Source organism: Ahaetulla prasina, chromosome 10 (genome assembly GCF_028640845.1).
Source record: "Ahaetulla prasina isolate Xishuangbanna chromosome 10, ASM2864084v1, whole genome shotgun sequence".
Classification (NCBI taxonomy): Eukaryota; Metazoa; Chordata; class Lepidosauria; order Squamata; family Colubridae; genus Ahaetulla; species Ahaetulla prasina.
In genome coordinates this window covers 2,990,505-3,004,578 of record NC_080548.1, presented here as the reverse complement: position 1 = coordinate 3,004,578, position 14,074 = coordinate 2,990,505, and the positions used below count along the sequence as shown (strand labels likewise).

General features: G+C 43.3%; 1 protein-coding gene across 1 annotated transcript in view; it reads right to left on the bottom strand.

The window, feature by feature from the left end:
- MACF1 (microtubule actin crosslinking factor 1) overlaps positions 1-14,074 on the bottom strand; it is a 248,817-nt gene that overhangs the window by 150,589 nt on the left and 84,154 nt on the right. The window contains exons 29-35 of the mRNA XM_058195880.1: positions 13,088-13,250; positions 12,434-12,517; positions 11,687-11,794; positions 10,922-11,020; positions 9,530-9,685; positions 9,252-9,340; positions 8,260-8,395 (exon numbers count right to left, since the gene is read on the bottom strand). Coding sequence (XP_058051863.1) covers positions 8,260-8,395; positions 9,252-9,340; positions 9,530-9,685; positions 10,922-11,020; positions 11,687-11,794; positions 12,434-12,517; positions 13,088-13,250 — 835 coding nt within the window. The remainder of the gene's footprint in view (positions 1-8,259; positions 8,396-9,251; positions 9,341-9,529; positions 9,686-10,921; positions 11,021-11,686; positions 11,795-12,433; positions 12,518-13,087; positions 13,251-14,074) is intronic.

Below are 14,074 nucleotides of genomic sequence, written 5' to 3'. Positions count from 1 at the left end.
CATGATAAATGGAATGGTGCAGGCATATGTCTTCTGCCTTTTTGAGATCTTGATGGAGGTTTTCATCGATCAATTCATGTTCCATAGCATCCTCTACGCAAAGTCTCATGCCAGTCTTGTGGTGAAGGATGCCTCCGTTGGCTAACTGCTTAGTTAGGAGTCTAAAGGCCTTTTCCTCACTCAGATGTCCCTTTTTTACAGCCTGAATAATGGTCAGCGGTTCATTAGTTTTAGGATCCAAGATGCCTCCTATTTCAGCCTGCAGAGCAATGAGTTTTTCTTTAATTGTGTCTTCAGCATATTTGCCCTTATATGCTTTCTCCAGCTTCTTAAGATTTTCTTGACTGGATTTGTGTATCAGGCCAAGGTTGGAAGCCAAAGTGACTGATATTTTTTTGCCACGCTTGAAATCAATAATTCCTCCAGTAACTATTTGTGCCTCCAGAATTCTGGTAGCAGTTTCTTTATCCAATAGCCCCAATTCAGATGCCTCCTTGATGGAGTAAATGTTTTTGTTCCATGGGTCAATAATACCACTTATGGCTTGATCTGCAGCTAATACTTTCTGGAGAAGGTTCTCATCCATCAATCCTGCCCTGATTACTTCTTCAGTGGTTAATGACTCAGATGTCTCTGCATCAAAGAAGCCGCTAAACATTTTCATCTCACCCATCACTTTAATGGCCGTGTGGCTGGGCACAGCTCCACAGGCAACGGCCTCATTCAGGAGCATTTTCTTCCCTGTCTGTTCATGAATTATGCCACCTTCTTGGAGCTGCATTAACAACACATTCAGAGTGCTGTCTTCTGCAGATAGTTTTGGCAATACAGAACTAGCACTTTGATAGCTAGGAACAACTCTTTTACCTGTGGCCAACTGCTCCCTTTTAATATGTCCATCTACAGGTTTCCCTTTGGCTTGAATAAAAAGGCAATCTGTTGATCCGTTTTGCACTTTTCCCATGCTTGACCAGTTGGCAGCCTCTGGCCTCCTATCTACTGCTACTACTTCCTTTTCTAAAATGTGAGATTTTTCCATCTTTTCCAAACTGTCAGCACTCAAATCTATTTGTCTGACATCATTTTTTCCCATTTCTCTTTCTTGCTCTTCCAATGTCATCTTTTCCTCTTCTGACAGTTGTTTTTCAAGCTTGGGTTCTTCCCACTTGACTTCTTTGAAACCAATTTCCGTTTCAAAATTGGACTTGCCTTCTTGCAGCTCCATATGACTCTTGTTCTGTATCATCATCAAACTTTGTTCTCTTCTGGGGTCATCCATCTCACTTTTGAAGTCTCCTGAAAGATCAGTTACTGTTTCTTGTTCCTTCACATTCACAAATGCATTTATATCTCCAATTTCCAATTCAGTTCTTATGCTAGGGAGAGAAATGTGGGGTTGCAGATTTTGTTCCTGCTTGTTTTCTGATGCAGATGAATTAAGCCTGAGTTTCTCTAAAATTATTTCATTGTGGGATCCAGTTTCTTCAATTGTGGCAATCCTGCCAACATCCTCACACCATTCTTGGGGTTGCATTTTGCTAGCTTCTAAGAAGTCAATGCTAGAGCCATTTTCTTTTGCTGGCACCAGGATTTCGGACAGGCTATTTAACTCTCCATCTACCAGAAGCAATTTTTCACCATTGTGGATGTTTACATAGCTGTGGGTCATCAAATAGAGCAACATCCTTTCTTCACAGCTTCTTAAGGGACCCTTGTTTTGTTCTTCATGATCTGCTGGTTGAGCAGAGGAAGAGCTTCTCCTTTGGAAGCTGCCTGAAGGGCCAGAAATGAGCATCTCTGGAATGAAGTCAGGGAGCCAAGTTGATTTTAATGTTTTGGCAACATCTTTATTCAGGATTCCACAACCAACAGCTTTCTTCCATGGAAGGATTTCATTAGTCTCTGCTTTAAAAAGTGCTTTGATGTTTTGCCTGCCTCTTAAAATTTTATCAGCCAGTTCAGAAGTTAGGATACCTTGCTCCAGAGAATCCATAACAGGCACAATCTCTCCTGACTCAGGCCTCACAAGTCCTATAAAGGAATGAAGGGATTCCAGGATCATCACTGCAAGCCTTGATGTCACCAGGCCTCCCTCTATCGCTTTCTGTAGTGAAAGTCTCTCTCCGGTAAGGGTATCTATGATGCCGCCGGTCTGCAGTTGTTTGACCAGAAGATCACAAGCCAGTTTTTGTTTAATTAAATCATGTCTTACAGCTTCCTCCACAGTTAACTGGCAATCACTTTTGGGATCCTCAAGGCCACCAGCAAAGAGATGGGCTTCTAGTAATTCCATTGTCATTTTCTTTTCTACTGCACAGAGGGTGGTTGCTTCTTGGCCAGACTGGAAGCTCGTCATCCCACCTGACACCTGTTTTATTGGGAGCAATTTCAGTCCTGTTTCCTGGTGAGGGACACATTGCTGCATCAGGTCATTGAAGCTAATTTTCTCAGCTGAATTTGGGTCAGTCAAAGCCTCCTCACAAGATTTCAAGCAAGATACCAACATCTCATGAAAATGATTGGTAATGATGCCTTTTTGAAGAGCATCTTCTAAACCAATTTGCTCATGGCTGGAAGGATCTATAAAGCTTCCGGTGAGAAGCTGTATTTGTGCTATTTTTAGCCCAGTATTTTCACTGATGATTCCATTTTCGATGGCAGCAACAACAGGATGAAATGGGCTACTTCTGAGTTGCATGTTCTTGATCAGCTGGACAGCATCCTGCATTTCCTGTAAATGTTGGTAGATCTTGCCATTTATTATGCCTCTTGTTAGGCCTTCTGCCAGCGAGAGCTTTTCCCTGGCATTGGGAACCATCAGACCAGCTGTGATCACCTGGGCTTCCAAGATGAGAAGGCCTGTTTCTTGGTCTAGGAGACCTTTTTGCATGGCGTCAAAAATAGAGAAGACTTCCATGGTGCCAAGATCTAGCACTCCAGCAATAGCCTCATTTCCCTGGGGCAGAGGAGCAGGGAGAGGAAAGAGAAAAAAATATCACAATCACAGTAATAGTGAACCTATCAATGCATCCCAGTCCAAGATGTCTCAGTCAACTAAAGCATGGTGAATACTGATCTAGAGAGCAGATCTTAATTAGGCTGGTAACGTGTATGTTGTATGACATAACGTGGGAACAATTTTGATCTTGCAAATTGTTTACAGTTTGGAGCTCAATCTAGCCAGGCAGGTGAGGCACTACTGAGACATTTTGGGCACCCAGCAAGCGCAGCAAAGCAGCAGGAGCATTCTTGCAGCCACTTTCCCCAGGGGAAAAAGACAGAGAAAAGGAGAGAGAATCATACTAAGAACCACAGCCATGCACTCCTCATAGTCCTCTATATTCAAAGGAGGAGACAGGAAGCACAGAAGGACCACAACACAGCTCACCCATGTGGACTCAAGGAAAGGGAGCAGGAGAAAGCATGCAGTTCCCCAAAGAGGCAACAGGTCCCCTTTTTGCTTTGCAGTTTCACAACATCCCTTTGACTGGTTTGGGAGTGGCAGCCTAGAGGAAGGGATGCAACCAAGTGCTTTCTACTATCTAAACATGACTTTCTTAATTTCAAGACACTGCAGTTCTTCTAAAGTTAACATGGAAAAAATCTAAATTGCATGATATTTGGAAGAAGTTATTTTGAAGCAGTGGAAAGAGCTGGGCTAGAAACCAAGAGAGCATAAGATCTAGTCCTTCTGGGAGACGACTTCCGGTATCCAGCGGCAACGGACGTCTGGAAGGCTTCTCCTGCCTCCAGCGCCCGAATCCGGCCGCCGCCGAGGCCCTTAGGGGCCAGGTGTTCCGAAAAGGACACCTGCCGCACGGACGGCTCGCCAGGGGTCTCCCAGCCGACATACAGGACTGTGGGGACCGATGCTGGCGCGTCCTAGGCTTGGCGGGGTTTGGAGGCCACAGGCCGCGGCCATTATTTTGGTCGCCTGGGCGTTGTGCCCGTGACACCGGGCATTGGATTATAACTGCAGCAGCCTGGTGGTGAACAGGGAGCGGAGAAGAATTGAGGAGGAGAAGGAAGGAATATCGGTGGCGTGGTGGAGTGCTCCGGTGCGGGGGTTTTCTCCCTGCGGTTGGAAGGAGCACGAGTTATTCTGGAGAGAGGAGAACTTAAAATAAGAAGATTACGGTTTTGTGGAGCTCTGGAGAGAAGAGGTGATGGAGAAATTTAGGAGGGAAGGTTTGAGGCCCCCCCTCCTTCTGGGGAACAGTGGTGGCGTCCAGCTTCCGCCTTCACTATGAGAATTTTGATGACATCACTTCCCTTCGGCTTCCTGGTTGACTAACTGTACTCTGGACTCGTTGCTCCTGTGAGTGCCCCCTGGTGGATCCGGAGGAAATTACAAGGATACTGTGCCTGCCTGAGGATTTTGTATTTTTTTTTTTTCCTTAATGGCAAAAGGTCAGAGACCAACTGCTGGAGAGATGGAGAATTTAGGAAAAGTTATCTAATATGGACAAGAAATTGGATGAAATAAGAGCAGAAATTGTGACTATCCAAAAGGATTTAAAGGATACTCAACAAGTTTCAGCAGAAAACAAGCAGAAAGTGGAAGGTTTGGAGGGTGAGATGCGGGCAGTGCAGAAAAGAGAGGAGGCGACAGGCAATGCTGTGCTTGGACTACAGATGGATAAAATGTCTTATTTCCTTAGGTTTCAAAATTTGGAAGAAGTGGACCAAGAAGACTTGAGAGATGTTGTGACTAAATTGTTGGGAGAATTTCTTGGGAGAGGTGTTGATTTCATGAATTGGGATGTGGATCGAGTTTATAGAGTTAATTAGCAATATGCACGCACGCATGCAGTTCCCAGAGAGGTTCATGTCAAATTTGTGAGAAGAGAGACGAGATGAAATTCTTAGAAAACATAGGAGTGGGGCACTGATTTACAGGGGCAGGAGATAGCCATTCTGAGGCAGATTCCCAGACAGGTGCGTGAAAAAGAAAGAAATATTATTTTTGTCAAGCAAATTGTACCAGAAGGAGTGGGCTTCAGATGGCTGATGCCAGAGGATTGATGATTTTCCGGGAGGGCATTATGAAAAAAATCAGTACAATTGCGGAGGCTACGGCCTATGTGGAGGAACACAAAGCCCTCCTGGAATCAGATGACCCAGGAATTGAAGAAGGGGAGGTTATAGATCATGGGGCGGAAGCGGCTGCCGCTGTTGCGGCCCTGGAGTTGGGTCAGGCTGAACCCAGAGTTCTGAGATCCAAAACTAGGAAGTGATAAAGATATTTGGGATTGTGTTGGTTTTCCTTATTCTCTTTAGTACGATATTCTGTTTATTCTTGACCCTTCTTTATTACGTATTTAAAATTTCTAAACTTAGCTACTTCGTGTTACCTGCTTGCCATATGGCTGTTGTATGTGTTAAAAAATTTGAGTAAAATTCTTATTTTAGATAAGAAAAATGAAAATTTACCATACCTGATATGTATTTGTATAAACCTTTTTTTTGACTAATAAAAACTTTTTGAATGAAAAAAAAAAAAAAAGAAGATCTAGTCCTTCTTTTGGCACTATCCCTGATGCTCAGCCCAACCCACCTGACAGGTTTCTTGTAGTCACGGGGAAGAGGGAGCATGCTGTACTGTCTCTTGAGTTGTACGAAATACTTTATTTGAATTTATGAGCCACCCAATTCCAAGGGACAATGAAGCCGCATATTAAATATAGTAAATAAAGACATGTGGTTTTCCCCCTGGAGGACCAAATTATCTGCTTACCATTAACCATCTCCCCCTGCAAACACAACTCTGAAGAAATGCTTTTCAATCACAAGGGATCTGGGCCTAAAAACCACTGCAAATACAATTCTACAAAGTGATCCAAATGACAAAGCTGCAGTTTAAGCAGATAGCTTCCCTCCCACTACAGAACACAATCGATGCCTGTTATGGAAATGCTCAGTCTAGCAGGTCAGTATTAACTGAAGAGAGGAAGAGAATATGTGAATCTTTACATCTTGGACGTTTTGACCATCAAGACTACAGGTCCACAGGTGAGAAAGTTGTGGAGCATTCTTCCACCAAGAGATTCTTCTGTTAAACCCAGAACTGCACCCTGTGGACCTTCTCCTGCTCCCTGGGCCAAGTGAGGCAGGATGGCAGTTCCACTGCAAAGGCCTTCCAAGCCTGCTACCACCACAGCCACGACTCCAGACATGCACAGTCAGATATTAAAACAAGAGGGAAAGAGAAGGAGGGGCGTCAAAAGGCTTCTTACTTACCCGAGTTGGGGGCTTTGCCGTGAGCAGTTAAAGACAGAGCCTTTAGGTAGCAGCTCAGCCGTATGGCGCACACAGTGTAAAAGCTGGGGGTTAGCGTCCGGCATGCGACTGTTTGTTTTGCACAAAAGTAGAAAGAACAACCACACAGAGCCCAACCCACACAACTGCCCCACATTTCTAGAGTGAGATTTTTGGTGCAAATTCCAGGAAGGTTAGTTTTTCAAAAACAACAACAGAAAATTGTAAACGAGGATGGTAGTTATTCTGAATAGTAAATAAACACGAAACAGAAAACAACAGGGACACATCATCATGCTCAATGCAGAGGCTTCTGCTAGTTTTGGTGTTTTGGATGTGCAGCTCTGTCTGCTCCACCCATTGCCTTAAAACTTGAATGTTTTGTGTACGAGGTTCCATGCAACCATGAAGCACCCAAATCAAACTTCAGAACTTCAGTCTTATTCTCACATGAAATTGAACAATACCTTTCGAATTCCTCCCCCTCCCTCCATTTCTCCCGAACCAATGACAACGTGTTCCACATCAGGCATCCAGAATTATAAAGGGATGCTAGTTCCTAAGAGGGATCACAGTGGACAGGAAGAAATAGGAAGGCCTTTCTAGGCTGTGATAAAAGGGAATTTGGCAAAGGAACCCCAAATTCAGTGGTTACAACACTTGGGAGAAGAGCTCTCTGATGATTTTCTGATGGCATCCGCTGTGATGCTATGATTTAAAACAGCACCCCTTTTTCTGCAGGGGGTATGCCCAAATAAAAAACTGACATCTATCCGCCTGGCTGATTTGGTTTGCAATGCTTCAGAGCAGAGGGATCCTGCAAGCATTAAAAACATAATTCCACACAGATATACAAGTTGCATTGGACACATGAATATCACATTTATATACAATGATATACAGATATATTCAGATAGGACTTATGAACAAAGCAGTAACAAAGATGGGAAGGTTGCTCAGACAATTAGCCAAGGGTATAAGAAAAGAGGGTATCAGAAGGCTGCAGAAGAACAGGACTGAAGGAAGAAACGTTTTGACCATTTTTAACCACTGACACATTTATGATTGGAGAGTATCGTAGGCTGTGAATTGGCCATGTATAGTCTTTCCATGGGCCACTCGAGAGGGGAGAAAAAAAATCTTTCTCTTTGCTCTTTTGGGATTACAAGCATAAATCCTATTTCAGCCAAGTTCTTAACCCTGCTTTGTAGGTCATCTGCCTTATTTCTGTGACTTTCACCTTTTGTTCTCCATTTCCTGAACAACCCTCCCCTCCACCTTCACTGTCTCTTCAACACAGGATCTGCTAAGGGCTCCTTGGGTAGTTCCCATAAACTGGACCCTCACTCAGGTGTCTTATCAGCTTCTTTTCTTGCAGAAGCAGCCAAATGCAGGAGAGGGACTGACAGTAAGATGGAAGCAGACCTGGGCATTTCCTACCCCATGTTTTTTATATAAACTGTACTTATTTTCAAAGGATGGATGGTGATAAGGTGAGAGGCCAACCTTGATAAGCCTTTCACAACTGCCTGAGAAAAATATTACTGGAGGAAGCATAAAACTACCCATCCTTTCTGAGAGAGAGAGAGACAGAGAGAGAGAGAGAGAGAGAGAGAGAGAGAGAAAGAAAGAAAGAAAGGAAGGAAGGAAGGAAGGAAGGAAAGAAAGAAAGAAAGAAAGAAAGAAAGAAAGAAAGAAAGAAAGAAAGAAAGAAAGAAAGAAAGAAAGAAAGAAAGAAAGAGGAGCCCTTTAGGGGACAGGCCTAGTCTACTATCTACTAACCGTTAGCTGCTATATGAAACCCTCTCAACTTGGTTCCCGTAAGCCATACAGACCGAGAATTTCCTCCTCGTTTGGTAATGAAGTGGAACAAAAATGGGTGGTTGCCTATATGAACTTCCACAGTTTTGCAGGATGTTTCTAAGCATGGACCTTCTCTTCTACCGCTGGGGAAAGAATGCTACAAATGTGGAAAATAAAAGGCAATGGGAAAAGAGCTACCTTATGGGCCATCTCCTGAGCCATGTGTCTCTGCAGCTGCTGAAGCTGTTCTGTGGAATCACAGCAGAGCTGGTCATAAGTTTCTTTGAGCGCATCCAGCTGGACTGAAATCTGCACCTTCTCCTGGTCAGAAAGTCTGCAGCGTGGGAAGACAGACAGCTTGGAACAGAAACACAGCCAGTAGGCAGCAGCTGATGGAGATTCTGCATTCCCATACACAAAGTTGCCCGTGCAAACAGTCATCCTGGCCAAACCCCTTGAACAACAGTGAACCACGTCTTTCCGAGGCCTCAGATGTGAATGGTGGGTGGCTACTATAACTACTGTACTCTATTAGCAGGGATAATTGACAATATGTGTTTATTTAATATGTCAACATTGATACCACTTCCTATATCCAAGATGTGACTGGGTTATAGGAAGATGCAATAACTTACTAAGGCAGCAACGCCCAGCCTTTTTCTTTAAGTGGTGGTCCACTACTACCATCATCAAGATCTTCTGGAGGCCTCCAAATGGAATAAAAATCCATTTGAAATGGTATGATTAAAAAGAAGTCAAGATCAAAGTTCCATATGGCTTTTATGTCTGTTGGCTGCATCAATGCAAACACCTTCGTAGCTTTTTTTACTACCTGTGCAGATGGAGAGGCCTTAAGAATGGAGTGGCCTAAAGCCCCCAGTGCCTCTCCTGCATCAGGATCTTCTAGGGGACATTTTTCAGGATTTTCCTTTTCCTGGCCAGAAATGGTCCATTTCCAAACTTGATCTTATTCCATTATGTTTCTGCAGAGTTATTCGGCTGAGATATATAGTCAGGTACCCTTTACATAATTCCTTTCCCAGAAAAAGGTCAAAATCATGAGATTTCCAGTAAAAATACAAATGACTTGTACAATTTGGTGATCTGCCAAAGTTGATCAAAGTCTGGAATCTGCTTTGCAGGCTTGCACTAATCCAACTTTCCAAATTCATGTTATTTTCTCAACTTACTTGTTGTTATGCTTTGCAAGAAATATTTGAGTAGTTTTTATAGCTTCCGAGACTTCCTCCTTCTTTGCAGCCAATTCTTCATTTAAGCCCTGACAGGAAGAAAGAGAAGGGAAAGTTCAAATGATACCAAAAAAATGAGCACAAGGAGCAGCTCGTCTCTCTAAATATATGGATAGCACTTGAAACATCAATTAAGTAAGACTGATGTGACACGGGCCGTGGTCTATAATGAGAAAGAAACATAAAAGGAAAGGGAGGCCCTCAATCCATGCAGGCACCTGTTGCTCCAAAATGGACTTCTCAATATCTCCCAGCATTTTCCGCTTTGTGGGTGAGATGCTTCTGAGTGGTGGACTCTGTTTGAAGCTTGTGACCCAGCCCAGGAGTCCTTTCACCTTGTCCATGTGTTCCTGCTTCTCTTCCTCTACAACTTTCTGCAAAAAATGAAATCAAACAACATGGATGATGATACATAATATATACACCAATGCCATCGATACCCACGATGCTTCTTACAGGCATAACAATGTAAAACTACACGGGACCAGTGTGCTAGAACCAGAATGTAATAATAATAATAATAATAATAATAATTATAATAATAATAATAATAATAATAATAATAATAATAATAATAATAATAATAATAATATCAGAGTTGGAAGGGAGCTTGGAGGTCTTCTAGTCCACCCCCCTGCCCTGGCAGGAAACCCTACACCATCTCAGTCAGATGGTTATCCAACATTTTCTTAAAAATTTCCAGTGTTGGAGCGTTTACAACTTCTGCAGGCAAATTGTTCCACTGATTAATTGTTCTAACTGTCAGGAAATTTCTCCTTAGTTCTAAATTGCTTGTCTCCTTGATTAGTTTCCACCCATTGCTTCTTGTTCTACCCTCAGGTGCTTTGGAGAATAGTTTGACTCCCTCTTCTTTGTTGCCACCTGTGAGATATTGGAACACAGCTATCATGTCTCCCCTAGTCCTTCTTTTCATTAAACTAGACATACCGAGTTCCTGCAATCGTTCTTCATATGTTTTAGCCTCCAGTCCCCTAATCATCTTCGTTGCTCTTCTCTGCACTCTTTCTAGAGTCTCAACATCTTTTTTACATCGTGGCGACCAAAACTGAATGCAATAATGTAGTTGATGTCCTCTTCTAAGGTGAGTGAATATAAACCTGTCTGGGGGTTTCCCAGGGTGTAAGAAGAAGGGCTGAGGGGCACAGAACAATGTTGAAACTGAAATGATCTCAGGAGACTGGAGAGAATTACCAGGCCCAGGTCCTCTCCAGTTTATCGGGAAAGGTGAAACAATGCACAAAGATGACATGAAACTGAAAGTCTTTGAATGCCAAGAGTGCACAGTTCTGCTAAGGTCCGTTGTCTTGGCTGCTAAGCTGACCAGCCTGGAGGATATAGAGCCAGGTCCTCCCCTTGTGGGACCAGCTTTCAGAGGAGGAGCTCAGAACTCCATTTAATGAGCTGAGTCCAGAATTTTTTCAATCCCCTCCGCTTTGCACTAATATGCTTCTGTTGGTGAAATCCTGATGCTTCCCTAAGAGGGGTACTCAACTTCTCATGATCTTATGAGATAAAACCTGGTGCAAGACTCCAGGAGGCCAAACTGGATTCACAAGGCAAATAGCAGATTACATAAATTCTGTCCTTACTTCTTCCTCTTCCAGGCGCCGGAGAGCATCACTTATGTACTTCACATGTTGTGTAGTCAATGTAACCAAGGCTGTATAGTGTGTCCGTAAATCCATGAACTACAAGGTACAAGAAGCACAAGGACCACACCCGTTAAAGCCAACAACAGTGAACCATAAAGGAAAATGGTTCTCATTTACAGAAAGTTCACCCTCACTGCAAAAAACAAAGGAGAAACCTTTGAAGCCAGATCGTCCCCCTCCCCCTCCCCCTCCTCCTCGTCCTCCCCACAAAAAGAAAGAAAAAGGAAGGCAAAAGGGAGGGGATGATTCACAACCAATCTTGGGGATAAGACAAGCATTTCTTAAGTTAGTGGCGAGAAGAATTGTGGTCTGCATGATGTGAAAGGCAAGAGCTTTCCTTTTGACCCTCAGGATGAAAGAGGGAAATCTCTGCATCTGGAACCCTCCAGAGGTAGCAGAGGGCAATCCTTAGACTCTCCCTATTAGCAGGACAGTCAGTGGTTCAGTGTCAAAGAGCTCCAGTTAACAAAAGCTTCCATCATTTTGACGAAGCGCACGAACCAAGGGTTTGTATCCCATGTGCATGGCTTGGGAGACCAACTACTGGACTGGCTTTCTTGGGTAATTTTCATCAATGGTTTATTCTCTAAAGGCAAAAGTTAATAGGAACTGAAAAGAAAGCAGTTTGTAGGAGCAACACTAAGAATTGAAAATCCAAGCCCTGCAGAGAAAAACTCAAGGCCAGCAAGGGCCACACCTCACCTCTTGTGTGATGGCATCGGAGGAGGAAAGAACACGCCGGCGCTTCACAGGGGATTTTTGCTGAGATTCCACAAATGCACGGTAGGTCATGAGCTGCAACTCATATTCCTGAGAGGGCAAAATGACCAAAGGGATTCTGGTGCTGCAAGACCATCTTTCCTACATCTTGACTAATGCATCCTGATACTCTTTCTCAAAGTTAAACTATCATCTCCGTCCTACCATCCCAAAACAAACTGGGCCCCAACCAATTTACTAAGTCACGTTACTTCTGTACCCACTCTGGAGCAGTTACTGGACATATCCCCTCCCCCCAAAACACCCCTCTTTGAAGCAAGCAAAGGACTTGATAATTATCAACTATGGTAACATATTCAGAATGCTGCCAGTGGAACTGCCTGATCCAATGTCTTTCAAAAGATACAAGGCAGCACCGAAAATTACATGAAACATCTGTACTTTGGATGCACATAACACATAATTAATAAATATTTAAAAAATCCTGTTGAATGCTTTAATCACAATGAATTACTAGCAACTTCTTTTCTCCTGTACACCACAGTCCAGCAGTGCACTCACACATTCTTTATGGCAAAGATCTGCCTATTATCTAAAATAACCCTTCCAAATGCCCAGGATTATCTCAGAACCAGCCTCAGTTTTGTCAAACTCTGTCCCATCTAGTTCTGCATTCTTTGTCTTTGTATTGCCTGCTCCTTCTTTGTACAACTAGAGGAAATAGGTTACCTTGACAGCAGTTGAATATTGCTGCGACAGCTTCTGACACTGGTCCAGGTTGGCTTGATTTGCTTCTATTTCGGCGAACAGTGCCTTAAATTCAAAATAAAAGCAAAAGTCAAAATCAAAATTACAAGCAGGATGCTTTTCTACATTTCTTAATTTTTTTTATTTTACTCTATCCATGTTTTGGAGCAGGGAGATATATCCACAGAGCCTCTCCAGTAACCTGACTCTATTATTAAGCCAGGTGTGGCTTGTGTTTCACTTGTGTTTTCAGTCTCTCCTGGGGAAGACACAACCTTTCCTTTTCAATTCATAGCTCTTATTCCGAAGGATATAAGGGCTGGCCAGCTATGTTGGACCAAAAGGCCATTAAGTCTAGCATGGAGTTGATACTGAAATTAAACAGATTTTCTCAGTAGGTTAATAAATTCACAGCAATGGCAATTGTCATTACGAAAAAACGAGGCATCTGCTGCTGGGAAGTCAGAGTATGACCGATCTAGACAAGATAAAGTGTAGAATCTTTGTGTTCACAAATGCTAGAGACATTATTTTTCCAAGTGCTAAGACATTCATGTGGTGATTGAATCTGGATGAGAATGAGGGAAATTGTAGTTCCAGAGAAAGAAAGTTCTTGCGTCTCTCCATCATCCTTACCATCTGTTGACTGAGCTGCTCTGAGAGGACCCGGCTGTCCTCTGCTTGTCCAGGCTTCATCAGCTCCTGCTGGACCGTGGTCTGCTCAATCCACCGGACAAGTGCCCCGTGACAGTTCCGATAATCCCTGAGAACATCCTCAATATTCTCCAGGTCAGATTTTCTGCCAAGAAACAGAGGACATGAAGCAGAGGAAAGGAGAAAATGGCAACCGATAAAAGACATTTCAAACACGGAACACTTATAATAGAACAGTAGAGGGGAAAACTTTTCAGGGACATCCACAGAGTATGATTTTAAAAAAAGTCAAGATGATGGCCATGATAGTACCTGTGTCCTTCCCAAATTTTTTTTTTTTTTGACCACACTCTTCGGACACCCCTTGTCTAAAGTGGTTTGCAATCTACAAAGGTTTACTACAGATTATGCATCAAGAATGTATTTATTTTGGTCAGTCAATTGGCCCAGGTCAGCAGCAACAGCAATGGATGTGTCTTTCTGCAAGAAACCCCAAGGTTTTGCAAACAGTCTCCAATGCTTCCACTCATTCTGAGTACAAGAGACTGCAGAGCCCACATCCAAGGAGGCTGAGGCTCCACAGCACCCTTAGCTCTTTGCTGGAGTCCTTCTAGGGACTTACAGCTCCTTTTAGCCAGGCTACCTGATCTTTGCAGGGGGGGCTGGGGCAATTGTCCACAGTGCGACTGCCCCCTTAGATTGTCTGCTACCTTCAAAAGAACACAAAGTGGTTCTTCCTCCTTCTTCCTGATCTTCATTCAAAAGTGGCTATTTGGAGAGCATAAACCTTACTAATAACACCGCTTGATGCCGGGCAGAAATGAAGAGAGAAATGGTAGAGCAAAGTTACTCAGGGATATTCCATGGACAATGGATAGATTTCCCAGAAAATCAAAGTGTAGACAGAAAGTAATAACGGCAGTAACATTTATCTCGTGGTCAGCCGCTCTTCTGGAAAAGTTCATGATC